A 22721-nucleotide genomic window follows, 5' to 3' on the forward strand; every position below is an offset into this window, starting at 1 on the left:
CATCATCGTAATTGCGCGTGAAATATGATACTATTAAGATACAAATTATGTGAATGATAAACATGAAAAAGAGAGAGAATAGAAGACACGTAATCAACATTTAATGATTGAGTCATTTGAACAACCATGCCTGTTGACCTTGTCTTCTTTAAGCGTCGAGACTTGGTTGATATTATCCTTCACTTTCAATTTCCTCGTCCACTAGATTCTTCTTGCATTAGGCTATTTATTTTTTAATTCAATTTGCGTGAGGTGCAACACACTGCTTGTATAGCACGAGTGTGCGCTTTACTTTTAAGTGCGGCTGTGCATTGAAACTCACTACATCAAGACAATATATTTTCCATGAGAGCTTTTCAATACAGGGTGCCGCATCAAGTGCAGGCAGAATGTACCGTAACTTCAATAGGTGACGCAGAAAGAAAGTAGGAGGCAATAAGAAGCTGTTCCGGAGGAGGACGGTCATGGAGTTTGCGAGGCAGTTAGGACGATTGGTCAATGAATGGCTTGTTAGCCGCCTAAAAGCAACGAACGGATATCCGAGGCGATAGCATCTTAGAGTGTTTCGGTTTTTAGTCGTCGGAAAAACCAGTGAAGCTCGTACACAAACGGGTGCGCGTAACTTCATTCAACGGAGCCATTCCAAGTAATAAAGAACTGTTTAAGGGTCCACGAGCCCATACGGTGCCGAAAACTGAGCTCGAACTGACCAGCTCATTCGTGTTGACTTTTGAGTTTACTCACAGCCGCAGTTTCCAACGCAAATTCTCGCAAAGACTCTCACTGTTGACGAACTGCATACTTAAAAAACTTCCATAGTTTTTTTTTTTTTGTAGTAAGATAAGATGACACTTGAAGGCCGCGTAGAACGCAGCACCTCAACTCTATTGGTAGAGCGCCTACCCCGTAAAATTGGTGATGTCAAACTTGGCCCTCCAACACGCACAAGTTATTCTCGCAGCTATAATACTGTTTTCTTTCCTGGCAAGTTTGTGAAGTTTCTGCAGTTTGCAGATCTCCAAAGAACTCATTTGCTTTGGGCTCATTCCCTTCTTATTTCACTTGAGATCGAAAGCCCTTCGAATAAAATTAATGAGGGCCTAGAACTCCAGTATCTATACTAGGCTGGCCTATGATAGTACACTGAGGTACAAACTATCGTTCACCTATATCCCAGGATATGACTATTTAGGAAACAACCACAACTTAAGTTCGAGGTGAAAGAAACACAAAAAAATCGGCAGATATAGCCGTGTTTGTTGACGCGACCCGGCGTCGAAGCCTCCAGACCTCTGAAAACAACGCGTGTCGCCGATGCGCGCCAGTAAAACAACAGGGCGAAATCGAAATGAAATGCCAGTGGTTGGTACTCACCTCTCCGACGACGCCTGCCGCCACAATGGTGTAGTTCTGGTGCAGCACGTCAGCCAGGCTCTCTGGAAGAGAGAGAGAGAAAAAAAAACAGACTAAGGAGGCACGTATATAAAAATGCTGTTGATATCGACAATTTGATAAGAAACGAGATTACGAGCAGCCTTGCGAATTTTAGACGAGTCTCGACACATATCAGTTAGCATTGCCCAAGCTTCTCTGACGCATGACATTTACATTTCAAAGGCTGATATACCCGACCACGGTTTGATCACTGCCCGTCTTTCTTTCTATCTCGTCTACGACGTTCCCCTCTTTTATTTCCCGCCCCTTGCGCAGGACGGTCGAGATGTCCTCCTTGATTAGACAGGCAATATACTGCATGGACCCCTCTCACACGTCGACAAGGATTTCTAGCGCTATACTACAGAAGAAAAGCAGAAACGACAACTACGAGACGGCAGCATTCTCGCCTACCTTCATCGAGACCACGCATTCTTAGGAAGCGGCTGTGAGAATTCAATCCTGTGAGAAGCTTAGCGAGCAATAGAGTGTGCTCCATGACCTCTATTTTTATGTGCGCTCTGCGCGTACCTGTGCATTATAACCTTTGTTATGGCCGATGGCGAGCGCTCACTGCACGCTCCTTAAAAAAAATATAACACAGAACAAAGCCGCATGAACGGGCAGCTGTAGCTTAGCAGGTTCATTTAACGCAGACAGCTGCAGCACTTTAGCTCCTAACTCGCACGCAGACGAGATGACGCGGGTAAGAACCAGAGCAATATTGTTGCACGTAAGCTCAGCAGCGTGCAGACTAAAGCCGTTAATCCAGTATAATCGCGCGCATTAAACCAAAATCGGGGCTCGTATTCAGTTTCCCTCACATTATATTTGCATTGCCTTGGTCGGGCAAACGTAGTAGGGACTGTTTTGAGGACGTTCACGCAACGTCTCAAACAGTAGGTTTAAGCGACTGCATGTATGCAATCTTACTTCGTGTAGGTGAAGAAGCCGAGTCGCAAGATTACTGCCGTAAGGTTGGTCGCGGAAGGGATGCAGTGCATCACGCATGATCATCGTCGACGTATTCGTCATCATCATCACCTATCTATTTTATGTCCACCACTGCAAGTCTAAAGCCAGTCCCACCGATCTACAATTATCCTTGTCTTGCACCAGCTGACACCATCCTACGCCTGTAATTTTTCCAAGTTCGTCATACCCCCTTATTCTAGCTGTCCTCGACTGCGCTTAATTCACCTCCCTTGGTGCCACTTGTGTAACCGTCACATAACATATTCACGGATAAGAGGCCGTTCTAAGCTCTCAAGGATCCCAGTTAGTTATGCGCTAACAGATACATGCTATTAGGGTTCCAGGTGAAGACATCCGCCCTGAGACTCAGTCCATCGCTACTGCGAAAACACCGTCTTTTTCACTTCACAAGCACGCTTCAGCTGTTGCGCATAACCATCCCATTTGCGTCTAATGCGTTCTCGTTTCGGTATGGCGCAAACAACCAAGTGTTGTTGTTTGTGTTCCATTAGCGAACCTGTCGATCTGCAAAGATGAGTATAGATTGCAACGCTGGAAGCCATGCCCCCCCCCCCCCCCCCTCCACCCTGCATTTCACCCAAGTCACGTTTTCTCACCCTCCCATCCGTTTAGGCAAAACTACAGGGAGGAGCATGCGCTGCGTGCTAACAGCAAGAGGAGAGAGGGCCCGCATCGGCATTTTTCGGCCGCGTTGCGGTAGTTAGAAGAGTAGGGAGCGCAACGCCTCTATAACCGCAGGAACCAGACAGCGAGAATTCAAAAAAAAAAAAAAAAAGTGGTGCATGACAGCGGAGACGCGAGGAGGTGCGCGCGTCGGTACATAATATATCCGCGCACGAATGCCCGAGATGCGAAGAGTGAGAGTGCGGCAAGAACGGAGGGCGTCGACGCTCGGGGGACGAGAAGAGGAGCGGGCTCTGGTCGAAGAGAGCTCCCGCTCCGCGTGACAGGATCCGGAAGGATGCTGGGATGCACAGGGAGCGCAGTTTTCGAAACCACTGCCAGAAGCAGATGCCCTGCACGTGCGTGTGACGAAGAGAAATGCAACGCGCGCAGAGAAAGGGGTCGGGAAATTAGGGGAGAAAGGCCGGGGCGGCGTGTTATGGCTTGCCCGGAGCGGCATATCAACCCTCCTCCGCCCCCCCCCCCCCACCCCCTTTCCTACCGTTCGTCGTCCTCCCCGACGCGACTTGCCCACATCATCGGCACTATGCAAGTTTAAAAAGCTAAGCTTTCTTTTGCGAACTGCGCCGGGATTTCGTGACCGTGGGTGCTGCGGCGCGTGGCAGTTCTCTTGCCGAACAGGCCAACCAATCACAGCGAAGGACGCGCGCGACGTCACCGCCGCTGAGTTATTTGCACCCCCACCAGATGGCGCATCCGCGGCAGCGGCGGCGGCCATGCGGTGGAAAAAATAAAAAAATCGCATTTTCGCCCGAAAGGCGAAGCATGAATTGCGATAGCAAAATAGCAGAGGGCTATTCGGAGTAAGGATAGTAGTTTTATCGGCTGCATAAACGTGGACACATTCGCCTACTAACTGAATTAAGAAGCGTGGTGTCAGCGCGCACAAGCAAACATGAATAGATCACAGTGAATGACGCAAGACAGCGATTGTCAAAACGCTGGCAGCAAGCGCAGCCGCCGCAGCGGGCGAAGGTTCGCGCGGTCTATCGCTTCAACAGAAGCTGAGCGGCGAATGCACAGCGTATACAAAGGTCAGAGCCGTGTGGATATAAGAGACGGTGCGGGCGACCGCCACCGCCGGGCAAAGTGCAGAGGAGTTGTGCAGAGGAGAAGTTGTTGGCAGAGGAGAAGCTGCCCCCCCCCCCCTCTATTTCCCGCGCTGCCTTCCCGCTTTCTTGCTTTCGCGTGGGAGATTGAGTGGCAAGTTCCCCTTACGCCCGGTTGCAAGATACGCCTTTGGTGCCGGAGCACAGCGTCGCCCCGCCTCCCTCCCTCCCATACCCCCACGGCCTTTCGCGCGACGGTCGCGTTTGCTTTCCGCCGTTTGTTCGCTCTCCGTGATAGCGCGCGGGGGAGTTCGCCCTCCGTGATAGCGCGGGTTCCCCGCGCGCTTTCGCTCGCGCATACGGCGCGCGGCGACAATGTTATCGCCCTTGGAATATATACGGAACCTCACGGCGACGGTGACGATGACGACGACGGCGATGACGACGGCGACGGCAGAAATCCGGATGAAGTGGCCATATAATTGCTATCGCAATAAAAGAAGAGCCAACAAAACGCCAGGACGCCCCGCGATCTTTAACCATTGCACCACCACCCCACGGCGCTCGTCATCCCGCATCCACGACAGCATTGCATTAGACTAGCTACAATGCCTGAATAAAGCCTTCCGTGTCACTTTGTGCGGACATTCAATAAAAACAAACACGTGTTTCGACTCCTCATCTACTCCCACAAACTTTCGCTGTATATATATATATATATATATATATATATATATATATATATATAAACTCGTTGGATCTGCAGCTTTTTCGATGCTTTATTTCTCCGCCGCCACCTACACGCCCTCGTAGGGGGCATCCCCCCTTTCAATCTCTCTCTTTTTGCGTGCGGGTGTGGTGTGCTTCCTTCCCCCAATCGATTTAGTTTTGGTTCTTCTAATCGTTTCCAGGTGCACGAGCGAGCGCGCTAGCCGTTGGCCCGTGCAAACAGAACGCCAGCAACGTCGATGAACACTGCCCCCTCCTACTCAAACGTTCCCCTCGTAATTATTTCTCCTGTTTCTTTAACCCATCGACCTCGCATGCTAGAGGCGCAGTGCTACACTCCACCGTAATCAATATGAAGCATCCTTACAGCACCGGCGACACGAAACCGGAGGAAAACAAACGGTTCTATTTTTACAGCGAAGCTGTATATGCCTATAGGCGAAACACTCCTGGTCCGAACCGCAGAAACCCTCCGGCGGAAATAAACTGATCAAAAACTTATCAAAACCTCGCGTCTCGTTCCCTTGGTATATACCAAAATTGGCATGGAAGGGTACGAATGTTTGACTAACATGTCTGATGGGTCATGACATTGATAACATCACATGCTCGTCAGTTACGTTACAATTAACGGTAATAAAATCCCGTGTGGCGCATACCCGCATTGGATAAGCGGGTATGAGCCAGGGATATGCAGGTATGAGCCAAGGGCAAGAAAGAAAGAAAAAAAAAGGAGGCGATCAGGTGTGGCTCACACCGGGGCCGCACATGAAGAAAGGTCCGTGACCCTCTTCAGCGCCTTGGTCCTGCCTCGGGTGTGGTCAAGTATCGAGCGGTGGTATTCTACTGTTCGTTTAACGTCTCGGTTGTTATTTTGACTTATTTACTGTTTTTTTTCTTCACCTTCGGTTTATTGTGTCGCCAGTGTAAGCAAGTCAGACTAACCTGATGTCTCTTTCTTCCCCCGGTCAAGGGCATTCCCCTTGGCTAGCTTCTATCCCTCCCAGAGAGTGGCCGATAGACTCATTTTTACGCAGTGGCAACAAAAATGTCCCTGTGGCTCTTGTGCCCACAAATGGGGGATCAATACAGATGAAGAATCCGAAAGCGATTCAGGTGGAGCTTCAAAAGGCCTCCTCCCAGTTCCAAAAGATCACCGAGGTCCGCCAGTTTGGTCGCGGTGGTATTCTTTGCCGTTCACCGGACCAGGAGTACGTTCGAGACCTTCTAAACTGTTCAGAATTTGCATCGAATCCGGTGAGCCCGTTTATTACACCACACCTTGCATGCTCGAAAGGCTTAGTTCGTGGGGTCGACGCGAGCCTGGACCCCTCAGAAGTGCTAGACTTGTTTTAGTTGCTGGAGCTGTATCCGTATACCAGTGTAGCCGAATTATTGAGAACAAGAAGTCACCTACGGAGTCGGTGATTGTTACGTTCGCGGGAACAGCTCGTCCAACTGAAATCAAGGCATGGCCACTGATATACAGAGTAGAGCCACTTTCCCCAAGACCACTTCAGTGCGTGAAATGTTAGCGCTACGGACGCACTATAAAAGGATGCAGATCGGTTACTCGATGCCGCCTATGTGGAGAGAATCACGAAAACACAGAATGTAAGTCTCAGGAAGAAAACTGTTGCCTATGTAATGAAGCACACCCTGCAGACTACGCGAACTGTTCTGCGAAGGAACGAGAATTAAGAATATTAGAAGTGGTGGAACGCAGGCGATGCTCACGTGGGGAAGCAGTTACAGAGGTTCAGGGAAGATCCCAGGGCTACGCAGGCGTAACAGCTCGTCACACTGCTAGTATGGATGTTTCTCTATCCAAGGCCATAGCAGAGGCAGTAGAGAAAGATATGGAAAAGGCTATGGAACGACTTGCAACAACTCTTTTTGAGTCCTAGGCACAAGTGATGTCTAGCCAGATGGCGCAGGTCATTGGTGCAGCCTCTACCCAAGCTCCTGCACCCCAGGTTGCAAGTGCACTAAACCTAACGCGAAAACAAACATCGTCGTCAAACTCGTTAGCTGACTCCCCTTGCGCAGGACCTTCTACTCATGTAGAACAGACGGAACCGGAACCCCTAATGGAAGATTATGAAGACTACCAGGATGTAGACATGGAGCACAAAAGTCTAAAACGCACACGATCTCCTCCCCACAAAACTTCTTCAAAGTCAAAAACTCAAAAATATGAAAAAGCGAACCTCTCCAAGAAGGACTTCTTGAAAGAGAGTATTTTGCATCAGGCGGTTTCCGCTACCGTTCTATCTTCACCATAGGCTTTCTAAAAATATTACAATGGAATTTTCGTTCAATTGTTTCTGCTACTACAGATCTATCGTATATTCTTCTCAATTTTCCCCGGACATAATTATCTCACAAGAAACCTGGCTTTCAAACGGTCAAAAATATTCCCTAAAATATTATCGACTGTTTCGTTTGGATCGGCGTGCCAGAGGTGGTGGCGTTGCTTTCTTGGTTTCAACTAAATTTATTCACAAAGCAACGATTTCGTATCAAAGAATGTCTACCGAATGTGAAATTTTAGCATTAGACATTTCACTCCCAGACTGCTCCCCATTTACCTTAGTTAATTTATATTTCCCAGCAGGAGTGCAGGATACATTTTCTTTAGACACCGTATTAGCTTCCTGCAGAAAAGACATAGTATTCGCTGGTGACTTTAATTCACACCATGTGTCTTGGGGTTTTAAAACTTATTCAGAAGGAAAACTCCTGTGGGAATGGACTCTTGATAATAATCTATCTTGTCTAAATTCAACAGTTACTACCTTGTTCGCGGAACGTCTCAATCGGCTATAGACCTCACTTTCTCCAGCTCATCTTTAGCTATATCATCGTGGAATACTATAGACTGTGCTACGAACAGCGACCACCTCCCAATTATTTTTCAAATTGATTTCCCTGTGATTTCTCTTAGACGGAAAAATCACTCATTTGTAAACTATGACAAACTTCAAAAAAACTTGAAGTCTACGATGCTTTCACGTACGGATATGCAAGAAGATATTACGGCTCTGAGCCTCTGTGCAGTTTTAAAGCGTTCCGCGAAGAATGCAACAGTTAATTTAACGTGCAACACAGATAAGCCATTAAGCCCGTGGTTGAATTCAGATTGCGCGAGGGCCCACCGAAAACGAAAAGCTGCGTGGAAGCAATTTCTTTGTAATCAATGTCCAAAGAATTGGAGTGATTACCAATTTGTTGCTGCATCTTTCAAGCGTACGATAGCTAAAGCCAAAGATGAGTATGATATGAATAAATTTAATTATCTGACTAAATCAAAAAACAAAAAAGCTCGTTTTAGATTTTTACGCTCTCGAAAAATGATTCCAGTTCCAGCAAATATTGACTCTTTTGTGCTTTCGCCACGTGAATTGTCCGAATTATTAGAAAATATTGAAAAAGGACTGGAAGACAGGTTCACTTCAATCATTCCACCGTACATAGTGAAACCGTTACCACTAGAGGAATTTAGGGAAGTCACATTACAAGAACTGGCACAAGTTGTTCGCTATCTGCCTTCTTCAGCACTAGGGCCAGATGGAGTTACCACAGCCGTGATAAAGATTTTGTATGAATTGTCCCCACAAGAAATTTTGAATATGGTAAATTACTCTTTAAAAAATGCATGGGTACCTTCAGAATGGAAACTTGCTAAGGTAATTCCGATACTTAAAAAACAGGGAGGTGGATATGATTTAGATAATATTAGAGCAATTTCCCTCACATCAAATTTAGTTAAACTAATAGAACGAATTTTGAATTGTCGAATTACGACCTATATTTCTGAAAACTTAATACTAAGCCCCAGTGAAATTGGTTTTAGATCTGGGTGCTCGATTTGGTGTGCGCACGTAGACTTAGAGAGTCGCATACAACTTGCTCGTCGCCGAAGAGAATATTCAGCATTAGTGACCCTAGATCTAGCAAAAGCTTATGATTCCGTGGAACATGACATACTGATAAAGCAATTAAAGAATTACAGGTCTCCGAAATACATCACGGCGTGGCTTTCAGAATTTTTAAGGGAAAGAGAATTCTACTGTTTTCAAAACGGATGTTCATCGTCTAGGTATAAGCAGAATGGGGGAGTACCACACGGATCAGCACTATCTCCTGTTTTATTTAATATATTTTTAAGCTCCATCACGCAGCTCCAGTACATTCATGTATACGTTTATGCTGATGACATCGCTTTTTTTTTTCATCGAATGATGATCTACATTCACTTTATCAAATGTTACAAAATTACTTATCTATTCTTGAAACTTGGATTGAGACCATACATATGTCTCTGAACGTTAGTAAATGTGCACTCCTTCTCTTTCCTTTAGATGTTCCCGTTCACATTTCACTGATGTATCGTCAAGAGTTCATTCCCCAGGTGGATTCTCTTAAATACCTGGGAATTACGTATGATGGAACACTAAACTGGAAAAGCCACATTGAATACCTCGCGGTTAAGGCAACTAGGGCTGTAGGATGGTTGCGTAAAATCAGTAACCGAAGATACGGGTTGCGAAGAAACACATTCATTATGATATATAAAATGTATGTCCGACCCATCATGGAATTTGGATGCGTTTTGTTTTCTGGCTGTCCAGCTTATAAAATTAAACCTTTGGTACTATTAGAAAGGGAAGCTCTGCGTTTGTGCCTTGTACTCCCTAAGTTTGTTGCAAACACCGTTCTGTATATGGAAGCGCGATTACCATGTTTAAAAAGTAGATTCCACATCCTTACTGTCCAAACGTACCTAAAGTTTCACGATTCTCCTCAAAGGAGATCAATGTATGTTTTCATAAATGAGCCAAGTGCATTTTTAATAATCATTGTTCGCGACTGCACACCCCTCGGATCGTATTCGTACAGGCACAGCTAACACCACTAAATGTACAAATTCAATGTATTCACCCAAAAAGTCAATCCAAGAAAAACCTCCAAATTGAATTTGACGATATTTTCCCCTCGAATGCTAAACTAATGCCATTCCAATATCTAAGTGACCAATTACAAGATTACCTCTCTCACCAGGAAACAAACAATATAATAGCCACTGACGCTTCAATGTTAGACGAGAAGGCTGGCGTAGGCATCTTTTCTCCTTCTTTTCTATTCGCCTTCCGGATTACACGACTATTTTCATTGCAGAATTATTGGCGATTATTTTAGCACTGCGCAAACTACCCCCGAATCAATTGTCAACTGTCGTAATAACAGACTCTCGGTCGGTATGTGTGTCGCTTTCCTCGGCAACGAATACAACTACCTTAAATGTGTTTCAAAATTTAGTCCCTACAGCGTTACAAAAAAAAAAAAAAATATTTTCTCTGGGTTCCTGGACACTGCGGTTTATACATAAACGAAATGGCAGATTTATTAGCCAGAAGATCTTTAAATGGACCTGTGCTTCATATTTTACCGGATACAGCTTACGTCACTGCATCGAGATTCAGAACGTTTTGCCTACGAAATGACTTAAGCAAATTATCGCTGATCCCATCTACAGACTTTCAGCATCTTGGTTTTGGCTAGAATAATCAGTGGTGTCCTTCTCGGCAGTTAGAAGTTACATACTCCAAATTACGCTGTCGCATCCCGGAATTGAATTTCTATTTACATAGAGCTGGTCTGACGATGTCCCCTCTGTGTCAAAATTGTAAGGAAATTGAAACAATAGGCCACTACTTTTTATCATGCCGACGTTATTCAAACCAGAGAAAGATAATACTCGAAGCTCCACTCTGCAAAATTGGATTAATACACCAGTATTATTATTATTATTATTATTATTATTATTATTATTATTATTATTATTATTATTATTATTATTATTATTATTATTATTATTATTATTATTATTTGGGGCCTCCACCCTCGGCTATTGTCACAGAAACGTTTTTTGCGCAGTGTTTGAATTTTTAATTGAAACAAGACGATTGCCCTGCTAATTATTATAACTTTATTCTACCTATCAGATCAGTATTCATTTCACTGAAATTTGTTTCTCCAAATTCATTAGTAACATTGTATTTATTCTAACCTTGATTGTAACCTCATTTAAATTCACCCTTCAGTTAGTCCGACAGCTCGTTGGCACACTAGTTTAGTTATACCAAATTTTCTTTGTTTTTGTTTTTGCTTTCTTTTACTTTTCGTTTCTCATTGTGAAAAAGAATTTTTTTGTTTAGCTACCTACTGCCGCCCGATTCTTGGCCTATCCCCCTCAGTGGGTGCGAGCCATGATAAAGGATCATCATCATCATCATCATCATCATTTCAGCTTCGCCGGTTTATCATCTGTACGGGGTGTATGGGCGGTGTTTTAACGTGATAGCGTTAAGGGCCCGTGTCGCAGAAAATCCGGCGTCGTAGTCGACGTCCGTGGCGGTGAAATTCATCCCGAACTACCCCGACCACACAGGCCCTCCGCATGACACAAGGGGTCAACAATAATTGAATTTCTAAAAAAAATCCATCACAAAAATCGTAAAGTACGACTTAACTACAACCTACAGACATGATAGCGTCGCATTGTAATTTGAATATACGAGAAAAAAAATGGCTGTGGCTTAACTCAGTTATGCCTGGGTGTGCGTAGCGAGAGGTATGGTTAATCTTATTGTTTAGCTTGGTTCTCTCTACGGTTACATCTTTATCGTTTAGCTTCGTACGTCTGAGTGTTTAGGTTCGGTTGTTACCTCTCGTTAAGTTATGGTTACATTAAAGACTAGTCATTTTTAAAGTGTAACGCATTTATTTTGAAAGTGTTCATCTTGGTGTTTCTCAATTGCCACAAAGACGGCCCAATTGTTGGTGAGGCGGGATGATAAGGGGTTGTCATCCAGTGACTTGAACACGTTTCGGGTACTATCCTCATCTGAATCCACTCGCCTGGCCGCTTTGTACTTACGACGCTTCTCGAGGCGTGCGGCTCGTTATTCTTCCGTCTCCTCATCTCACTGCCTCCTTTTGGTTTCGTCCCGACGACGAAGCCTGGCTTCTTTCAGTCTCTACGACTCACTTTCCACATCTGCCGCCGAATCCCACCGAGCCGCCCCTTCTATATATACAATGCAACGCCGGCTCCTGCTCTGTTGTTGAAACGCGGTTTCACCGGCTCCTCCTCTGACGTCATGCCAGATGGCGCCGCGAACGGCGCTGCCAGCTGCGGCGGTTGCTAGACAACGGCTCAGCTCGTGGTGCGGCCACCGGCCACAGCGAAACGGCGACATTACGGCCAATGTAGCTCTCGCTACAAAAAGCCTGATAATGAGCCAGGGATCTTTGAATGCTATCGCGTTCCACTCTTAAAGGCGAAACTTAAGCGTCCTCCAATTATGATTGTGTCTACCCTCGATGTTTTTTGAGTTCTACAAGAACTGAATGTTTATTCTACAAGTACTGAATGTTTAAACAAAAACACAAAGCAAGCGCGAGTGTTTTTGTGTGCGCGTGCATGCATGCGTTTGTGCGTGTGTGTGTGTGTGTGTGTGTGTGTGTGTGTGTGTGTGTGTGTGTGTGTGTGTGTGTGTGTGTGTGTGTGTGTGTGTGTGTGTGTGTGTGTGTGTGTGTGTGTGTGTGTGTGTGTGTGTGTGTGTGTGTGTGTGTGTGTGTGTGTGTGTGTGTGTGTGTGTGTGTGTGTGTGTGTGTGTGTGTGTGTGTGTGTGTGTGTGTGTGTGTGTGTGTGTGTGTGTGTGTGTGTGTGTGTGTGTGTGTGTGTGTGTGTGTGTGTGTGTGTGTGTGTGTGTGTGTGTGTCGATTAAGGAAGCCATAAATAGGCACGCTCACTCATATTCACATTCACTCGCACTTATTCTACAGTCGTGAGTGGGCGCTAATTCATTTCAAGCATTACAGCAGGCTCTGAGGGGCTGGTTTTAAATCACACGAAACAGCCCTTGCAGACAATGCTTCCTCGTATCCGTTTTGCGAGAGTAACAATAATATTTCTGGGACACAAGCGAAATAGTATAATACAAAGAGGTATAGGATGGCACAGCTGCTCTCGGGTGTACTCATACTTATTTACAAGCATTGAAGAGCCGGGCGAGCGATGATAATGACGACAACAAAACACCTCTATTCAGTTGCACTGACGTAATATTACAAAAAGTGGTTATCAAGCCTTTGCTGAGCTCACATGCTAGCGTTTCTTTCTCTTTTTTTTTTTTTTTTTTTTGCGGACACACCAATATGCGATTGCGCTCGTAATACAATGCCCCTCGATGCTTGTTACAGTGCCAGCGACATTGTCTTGTTGAACGTATAGACTCGCCTATATCAAGCAACGACAGAATTCAGCCGGAAAAAGAATTAGAGAGGGGGGGGGGACAAGAGCAACAGATTTCGCAAAATAGGCTCGCAATGTCGCTTAAGTCTCACGCATTTACTGTTGAGCTCCGTGATTAGCGTACGAGCTGTGGAAGAGCGAGTCGGCAGTGATCCCTCTTTCGATTATCCAAGCACGAACCACTCTTGAAAGCAGAATGGCTAGAGCTGCGTCGGAATGTATAGAGTAGCTAGAGTAGCTAAGAGCGTGCATTGCGACAAACTGCTATCCTGGTAGAAATAATTCGCAAGACGTGTAACAAGTTTTGTGCATGCTGTACATTAATCCGTCGGTTGTCTCTGAATGTGAGATAAACTGCTTGACAAAGGCTGTGTAATTTCTTTTTGCTTTCTGCTTTTTCTTTTTTTTTTCAGTTTGAAGAGGACACTGAGCTTCCCCACAGAACACTGCGCTAAGTGGGGGAAGGCTGTCTATGGCTGTCGATAATCGATAAACGCTTTTTCACCGGCATAATTTAACGCCTGCCTCTAGAAGTGTGCGATGTCCTAAGGCGACTGCGTACGTGATCTTACCGGAAAATTTGGAATAACTGGAACAGAGCAGCGAGCATACGATCAGCATTCGTATTGTGTGAATTACCTCAAGGCTAAGCCTGCTATGTTGTTAAGCTGTTTTGCAGTGCTATGTATGCATACTTACGCACTTTGTGCACTCGTCTGCAAAGCTGTGAACTCCTGTATGTGTTCTCGGACGATTCAAAGTACTTTTGCTCACATGTGTAACTGTTTACATGAACTTTGTGTTCATGCCGGCTGACTGTATTTTGTGATACACCTTGCCTTTTTTTGTGTGTGTGTGACGAAACGAAGAGGAGTATCCGGTGCAATCTAAAGGCGCCAGCTTTTTCTATTACATCATGCGAAAAAGAAAAGAAAATCATTACGCTTTCTTCTAGAGACATCAACTTGGAGATATCACCCGCACACTAGACTGGGTCAGCGCTCACAAAGCAACCGGTGCACAATTAAACTATTCTTATATTTCACATTGTCAAAAATAGAGGCGACACTCCAGTGAAACACTGGAATACGCAAATGACTCCGAGGTTTGCCTCCATGACTCACTGAATATGTTGCAAGAGTATGAAATATTTACAGCGCACCCCTACAATTTGTCGCAGGTTATCGCCCAAGACCTGCTATTCGCACCAACTAAATCTGCTCGGTAAGAGCGATAGAGAGGCGGATAAATATTTCGGATATCTAGGGCACTTTAAACTCAGTTTACCCGATGATGTTGCCAAAGGCGTTCGCCTCAAGTAAAGCCGAGTTCAGCGTGAATCACGCGGACAGATGTACACAGGAAGACCGACCACAGCAAAATCAAGTTTCATTTATCCGAAAAACTTTCAGCGATTATTTATGTGAACTGCTAGCGCTTCACTCTCATCGCTCTTCGGATGATAGAAGTCTTCGCGCCGGAAAACACAAAAAAAGGAACATAGGCGGAATACAAGAAAAGCGAATGTGGTACGACGACATCGCTGTCAATGCCGTACAGCCGCCTCTGCGACAAGAACGCCGCAAGTTCTTCGGCCCTAAAAAACGCTGCCCTACTTGTGCGCATTCTCGGCAAGTGAGAAGGAGAAATGTAACCCTGGCGGCGGGCTAAAGCCCGGGCTTTGAGTCCTCGCTTCGCGAATGTTGTTTGCCAAGGACCATGTTGCCGCCCCATCCTTCCGCGCCCGCTCTACTATGTAGGCCAGAGAAAGCATCGCGCTGTTACAAACACGTGGGAAGAAGCGGGCTTTGCCACGGGGCGCTTCCAGCGGCGCGGGGCGCTTTTAAAGGCTCTGCGGCCGCGCCGTCTAAAGATCCTCCAGCGGTGTTGACACTGCTCGTAGAAGCGTCGCGGCGCCGCGAACGCGTCATCGTTACCTCCCCGTTCCGAGGTTTTGCGGCCGGGGGCTTAGCGTGTAGAGGCCGGGCGCCACAAAACGCGCCGCAAATGGACGGCGCGGCGCGTTTGTGGTGCGTCTCTTTCTCCTCCCGTAACGGCGCCTTCGTCTGAGTGGCGGTGGTGTGTACAGGTAGTGAGACGGGTCGTTGATGTAGGGTGCTGAGCCCGGACTGATCGGGGCCCGCACAAATGTTATAACGCGGTCCGTCGCAGTCTTTGAGTACTTTCGCTGAGGCCGCGCGCGCACGCATTCGCTCTCTCCCATTGGAGGAAGAACACTCGCCAAGTTCCGCTCCTATATTTCGTTTCGCTAAAACGGCGCACCGTGGCGGAGGCTGAAGCCGACGGCAACCAATCTGGAACCGCGTTCTCGAAGGCTTCCTATACCCACATATTCGTACCGTGGCCTTCAGCCTTCCACGCTGTAGTTGCCAGTCGAGGCATCTCTCCTTTATGCCTCTCTCACTTTCTGTAGCACCGGTCATCGTAGCTATCTAAGCGCCCGAGTGCTGGCCTATAGCCCGAACCATTCTTCTGAATTGAATTCTGGGGTTTTACGATTCAAAACTGCGATTTGATTATGAGGCACACCGTAGTGGGGGACTCCGAATCAATTTTGACCACTGGGAGATCTTTAATGTGCCCCCAACGCACGGGACACGGGGGGTGTTTTTGCGTTTCGCCCCCCATCGAAATGCGGCCGCCGCGCCCGGTAATTTGCAGCGCATCACCATGGCCGCTCAGCCACCGCAGGCGGGTGAACCGTTTTTCTGGCCAACCGCTTTAGTGAGCGCGATCCCTGGCTGGTTGACGAACGCTGCAGCTTCTGCAACCCTGCAGAATTTTAACGGTGTACGCGGTGCCGCCGAATGCGTAGACGATCTATGTACGCTGAGGATATCTTAAGTGGGGTCCACTTGTGTTAGGCCGTCGGGATTGACAAACAAGCGTGAGTGGACGGAGGCTCGGAACCGATGTTGAAATCATCCTATGAAAAGCGTTCTCCTCCTTTCACTCTGCCGTGAGAACGTGCGCAGCTACGAAAAGAACGAGAACGGAAAAGGGAGGGATGGGGAACCGGTTGCTAAATCGTACCGCAAACGTCGCGCGGACTATTTTTGCGACCACCGAGTGCCTGGCTTACAAATTCTTTTAGCGATACTAGGAAATTGAGCCAGAGCGTTTCCTGGCTTTACCCAGTGACAAATGACAAGTGTGCTTTGCGATGAAAACTCGGTCGTCTAAGTGTTCTTCAGCAATGAAGAAGCTTTGGTCGCGGTGGGACCAAACTATAGGAAGCACCTGTTTACTTTGATACGAAATCTGGCAAAGTCGGAAGAGAGTGGTTGGCTGGGTTGCCTCTATATAAGGCTCGTACTCACTATGGGGGCTTGGATGAGTTAGATCAGATGAGTTGGAACGATACTTAGTAAAGTTTAAAAAAACACTAATGGTAATTTTCTATAACATAAAAAAAGTAAATTGACGTAACACCTGAGGTATTTAGTAAGGTTATCAAAGCAACATCCCTAAAAGGCAGCGCAGTCCAAAAATTAAAAGCATGTATCTTTTTTTTTTATTGCGATAGCAATTATATGGGCACTCCAAAGCAGATTTCTGCCTTCGTCGTCGCCGTCGTCGTCGCCGTCGCCGTGAGGTTCCGTATGACGTCAACGGCGATAAAATCGTCGCCGCGCTCCGGACGCTGTATGTGCGAGTGAAAGGGAGCGAGGGACGCGCGCTTTCACGGGGAGCGAACGCACGTCGGAGCGCAAACGCGCGTTCTGCGCCGTGCTCCATGAAGGGCTCCAGAATTAAGCGTCTCTTTCCTCCTTTCCATATATAGAGAGCAAACGCAACAATTTCCGTCGCGCGAAAGGCTGTGGGGGGACGGGAGGGCGGGAGGGACGGGAGGCGACGTTTAGCTGCGGTACCAAATACGTATTTACATAAAAACGCCGCGCGCGTTCGGTGCGAACGCGGGCGGCGAGAGGGGGAGAGGGGGGGGAGGCTCAATACTAACACGGGAATTTAGAGGAGGGGGGGGGGGAGGGGCCCGTGTCCGGTGTGCGGTCCCCTGGATATACGCCACTGCTCATGCCGCAAGGGCTTACCTGCTTTGGCAGCCACGGTTGTGGCGTTGAGGTTCTGGGAGTTGGGATTCACCTTGAAGCTCACCCGGTTGCCTTCCAAGCTGTAATCAGGAAGGAAACAGAAACAGAAAGATGAGCAACATGACGTCAGACCAACCAAACTTTCTCTTTCACTGGACTATCAGCAAAGCCAACTCGTGGACACGCTTCGCCGCCGGGTGCCCGGCAGGTTGCTTGCAACAAAAGCAAGACATCTGGTCTTCTATTATGAGCGCAGTCAAATTTCGCCACGTTTGTTGAATTCGACCATGTTTGTTTTTAGCCAGTCAAAGAGAAAGTGTAACGCTGACAGGAAGGCGAATACGGTGAAATTCGGCAGTGTACAGATTTAGCAACTCCTTTTGCGAGCGAACTGAGGACTCATGTTCAGAGCACGAAAGTATCTCTCACACAGTCTGAAACCCAGCGAGACGCCCTCTTCATATCACTTTATCGACGTCCCTCCTTTCGTTGAACAGCGCACCGTACGTTTTCCCGTATAGGTCCGCTAATACGTACGCACCCTCCCTAATTAAAAATTAATGGCAAGGATTAGCCGCAGGGCAGTCTCGTATGTCCTACGTATATGTTTCGTTACTGCGCGTCTCACTTACTTTTCTCACGTTTCACTAACGCCTTCGACATCGCGGCGATGGCGGACGCTTCCGCCACCGGCGGTCATCACTCACTACTTCTTCCACTCCCACGCAACCAAGCCGACGTAGCGTGGTAAAGCAACGCGCTAAATCATCGGCGATTGGTATATCGTACAGCTCGTTCTTCAACGCCACTCAATACAGCGCAAGTCGACACTGCACGCCCGAAGTCCAAACGCGAAAGCGGCGCCTTAACACTGCAATTGAACGACAGGCGAAATGGCGAACGAAAGACTCCCCAGCTATAGACTTCGGAGAAACGGGCGCTGCAGATTTCCTAACTGGCGTTCGAGAAAAGTTAATGAGTTTTTCAAATGAAATCTGTGCGAGCGAATCGGAGGCGAGCGCGCCACTCAGTCGGCGCCGCCGCCGTAGGGGGGCAGCGCGACTGCACGGAGGGAGTGCGCGTTAGGCTTCTCCGTCCAACCCTGCCCTCCCCACCCCACGCCCCTGGGCCCGTAGGTTCGATAAACGGTTCGTAATTGCCACGGCAGGATTGGACGCAGCTTCCTCGCCCGTTGGCTGGAGTAAATCTTCAGCGAGGCCGCGAGGTGAAAGCTTGGAGACCCGCCGCTCCCCCCTTCCCCTCTATATACTGTATCACCCTGAGACACTCGCGCTTTTCTCTCTCTTTCCCCGCTTCCTTATTGAAACCTTTCGATCTCCTTGCTTTATTTTCTATTCTAACGACTAATTTGAGCGCAACGGGGAAAGAATTAGGCTGCCACCGTCTGAAATCTCCCGAAGGAACGCGCACCCTGGCTGCGACATATTCGTATGTAGAGGGCTCTCGTGTAGTATTCCCTCGTGCTCAGACGGCGTGTCACTGATTAACGGAATTCATCGCGGCGCACGAAACGAGCGGTTTACGAGCGTTACGGCCATGTGAAGGAGTAAATTTGACCACGTGACGTTCCTTTAACGGCTTATTTTCCTTCGGAAGTGCCCGGCAGGAATCGAAATGTTATCGTGATTTGCGTTTGCGGACGCGAGCGATGCACATTTATTGAGAGGATTGTGTGCGTGTGTGCGTGTGTGCGTGTGCGTGTGTGCGTGTGTGCGTGTGCGTGTGTACGTGTGCGTGTGTGTGTGTGTGTGTGTGGTGTGGTTGGTGTGTGTGTGTGTGTGTGTGTGTGTGTGTGCGTGTGCGTGTGCGTGTGCGTGTGCGTGCGCTGTGCGTGTGTGCGTGCGCGTGTGTGTGCGCGTGCGCGTGTGCGTGTGTGTGTGGTGTGCGTGTGTGTGTGCGTGTGCGTGTGTGTGTGTGTGCGCGTGTGTGTGTGTGTGTGTGTGTGTGTGTGTGTGTGTGTTTCACCCCAAGAGGGTGACGTCTACAATTGCGCCAAGCAATCCGAATGCTGCTATGCGTCTGGCTGCTTTCCACAGCCTCTCCTCGTCTTTTCTCTCTCGGCGCTAGCTGACCTTACTATATACGTCGCCGAAGCCCGCTAACGTGCTGTACAATGCTTCTGCACTGAAAAAGACTGCACGAACGTTCACTAGTACTTACCGAACGTTAGAAAAGGTACCAGACGGCAGCAGAAGTGCTTTCTGTAGAGCAGACACAAGTCTGTCGGCATCGTCTTGCGACGAAGGGCTGTCAGAAAAAAAGAAAAAAATACAGATTGAAATAGTTATCAAAGAATTAAGAAGGTAGGATGCATGTATTTATTTTCGCTTTATTATAGCGCACGATGCTGATGCGGCCGTGTACCGGGCGGCTGTCACACTGCGCGAGATATTGGTGGCCTTGTCACAAACATCCGAAAGTGATCAACCGAGAATACCGCTCCGTGGCAGTGCCACCATGGGTTTTCGACGACTGCGTCACGCTGCGACCACAATAGGTGGATAGCAAAATGACGATGTCGTCAGCTAGCGACTTCTGGTTCGCGGGTTAGCGCTTCTGTTGCTTCGTTCAGCCTTGTCAGCAGTTTCTACAGTGCGATTTCCCGCTGTTCGTGAAGAAAACACGCTTCAGCAACGTGATTATGGTTGGCTGCTCGGCATTAGGGTGCGCGAACTCTTCCGTGAAAGGAAAAAAAAAGTGTTTCGTTTTCCATGGAATGAAGCGCACAAACGTAAATGGGCACTTGCCGTCAAACGAGCGACCGTGAACGGCGAGCTGTGGGTACCGAACGTAGGAGCCAGAATATGTGAAGATCATTTCGCCACAGGGAAGTGTTTTGGCGAATAACTTCGTCTACTAACGTTCTACAAATAGCCCCTTTTTAACAATCAGTTAAATACACAGAGGGGCACCCAGCAAGGATCCTCAGCACATTGATTATGTGCCGTCTTCATTCCGGTACAACGAAAAGGCAACTGAGGCTGCACGAAAGAGGGAGGAGAGGTAACGTCAAAATAATTCGTGCACTTTTGAGATACTTAAATCAGTGCTTTCTCTCTGCAGTTATACACGACATGCGTCTCTTGACAAAAAACGGGAGACTGCGAAGGCACAGCAGCCGACGACATGGCGCGCGCTGGGCACCGCTGCAGACAAAACAGCGGACGAAACGATCGACTGTACCGTTTGTTATGGGAAGCGTTACTAACAGCCACTTATTAGGTTGACATACCACTTATTAAAAACTACTTCTAAGTTAACGAACGTTTATATCCGCTCGACAAACGTTTGCTCTTGATAAACGTTATGACTATTTGACGCGACACAAACACGTTAGGGCCTGAAATGCCTGCCACATGAAAATACACCGAGTCTAGCGACAAGCGACGCGATGGAGATGGTTGTCGCGTTCACTCGCCACCTACAAGTCGTACCGCATGCGAGCGACGAGACGAGCGACGACTTTGAGCGACGTCTCCCCGGTGTTGCCGGTATGAAGGCAGCAGATACTCGCCGAAACTGTCATTACGCGTGCTTTATTAATTTAAGTTGATGTGTTTTAACGTAAAGAGTAGCATTGATATTTCTAAAGGTCTTGCACTACGTTATTATCCTTGCACGTATCAAAATCTAGTCGTTTGCTCGTTCCGTGCGACAATCGGTAGTACTTGACTGATGTATATCCAGTTCCGACTTCGAGCTAGTCGCTCATACCACTTCCGAGCGATGAATTCTAGATTTCCAGAACCGAGCGATCGAGCGACAAGAACAAGCGATCTGTTCGCGCGACGGCCCGTTTCGTCGCTCGAAGCCATCGCTCGTCGCCGTCGCGCACAAAATTACTCTCATGCGGTTTTGGCTTAAGGGCGCCAACGTATTTTCTATATTCCGACGCGACAGAAACCCACAAAAGGGGGGGGGGGGGGGGGGGGGCGGTGTACTGATATGTACACACGAAAGTCTTCAATGTGCTGAAATAACAGTAACAACGCCCTTAGAAATTGTCTTTGTGATAAGCAACGCTTCCCGCCCAGCCGTTGTTATCGGTACATGCTATCGTCCACCCGACGCAAACCGCTCTTTCATAGCTGACTTCCATGAGGTGCTTCACTCGGTAACAATGCGTTATCCCTAATCACCTGTCATACTGTTCGGCGATTTCAACTTCCCTGCCATCAATTGGTCCAATATAGCTGAAACAGCGTCAAAAAACATTGTTGAAAGTGATTTCCTTAATACATGTCTTACGTTTGGCTTAACGCAAATCGTCAGTAACCCCACGCGACACAATGATAAGTCTTCTAACTTATTAGACCTTATACTCACTTCTCACTCCGATTATGCTTCGCCACTGACGCATTTACCTGGCCTCAGCGATCATTCAGTGTTATACATGCCTCATTCCAATGTGGCAACCCAGCCCCCACTAAAACTAGAAAAACTATTACGCTTTACAACAAAGGCAACTATACTGATATGAATATCAAACTAGCGGAATTTGCCAGCTCGTTCTTTACCGGTTTCTTGGAACGTTCTATGGAAACTAACTGGCTTCTTTTCAAAAATAAAATGCATGAGTTGATAACAACTTACATACCTACCATCACTGTAACCGAAAAGCACTCATCACCTTGGTTCAATACGACACTAAAGCGCCTGAACAATAAAAAGAAAGGCTTTATCGCGCTGCTAGGCATACACCGCTGAAAAATACTACACCGCTGAAAAAACGTACCTATCCCTTGCTAGTCAATCAAAGCGCTCCTTTTTTTCGACTACCCTACCTAACATTCTGCGAAATAACTCTAAGCAATTCTGGAATATTATAAATCCAAAGCGTTCGCAACCTCTTGCACTGTACGACGAGAAAAGTAAGCCTATTCCAGATCACGAACTCGCCGAAGCGCTAAATCATGCATTCTCTTCCGTGTTTACGAATGAACCCAAAAGTGAAGTTCCCGAATTCCCATATTTCAGTCACCATACCATGCCCGCAATCACCTTCAGTTCTGGTGGAATCAGGAAATGCATTGATTCCTTGAAGCTATCATCTTCCCCCGGCATCGATGGTATTAATTCCAAAGTCTTAAAAAATACTAAATATGTTACAAGCGAGATCTTATGTCATATTTTTCACCAATCGTTATCATCAGGAGTGGTGCCGGACGACTGGAAAGTGGGTAAGGTTATACCAGTCCCAAAGAAAGGTCCTTCATCATCATGTAGTAGTTACCGCCCAATTTCTCTAACCAGTGTCTGTTCAAAATTAATGGAACATGTACTTCACTCCCACATTGCTACATTCCTAACGTCTGTCACTTTCTTCCACCCTAACCAGCATGGCTTCCGTAAAGGCTTATCTTGTGATAGCCAATTAGCACTCTTCATAAATGACATAAGCAATAACCTTGA

General features: G+C 47.2%; 1 protein-coding gene across 2 annotated transcripts in view; it reads right to left on the minus strand.

Annotated features, from left to right (window-relative positions):
- Positions 1–22721, minus strand: part of LOC119441875 (receptor-type tyrosine-protein phosphatase N2-like) — a 658601-nt gene that overhangs the window by 329094 nt on the left and 306786 nt on the right. For both annotated transcript variants that reach the window (XM_037706513.2, XM_049661681.1), the window contains exons 11-13: positions 19470–19556; positions 17289–17368; positions 1375–1436 (exon numbers count right to left, since the gene is read on the minus strand). In XM_037706513.2, coding sequence (XP_037562441.2) covers positions 1375–1436; positions 17289–17368; positions 19470–19556 — 229 coding nt within the window. The remainder of the gene's footprint in view (positions 1–1374; positions 1437–17288; positions 17369–19469; positions 19557–22721) is intronic.

Source organism: Dermacentor silvarum, chromosome 2, assembly GCF_013339745.2.
Source record: "Dermacentor silvarum isolate Dsil-2018 chromosome 2, BIME_Dsil_1.4, whole genome shotgun sequence".
Lineage (NCBI taxonomy): Eukaryota > Metazoa > Arthropoda > Arachnida > Ixodida > Ixodidae > Dermacentor > Dermacentor silvarum.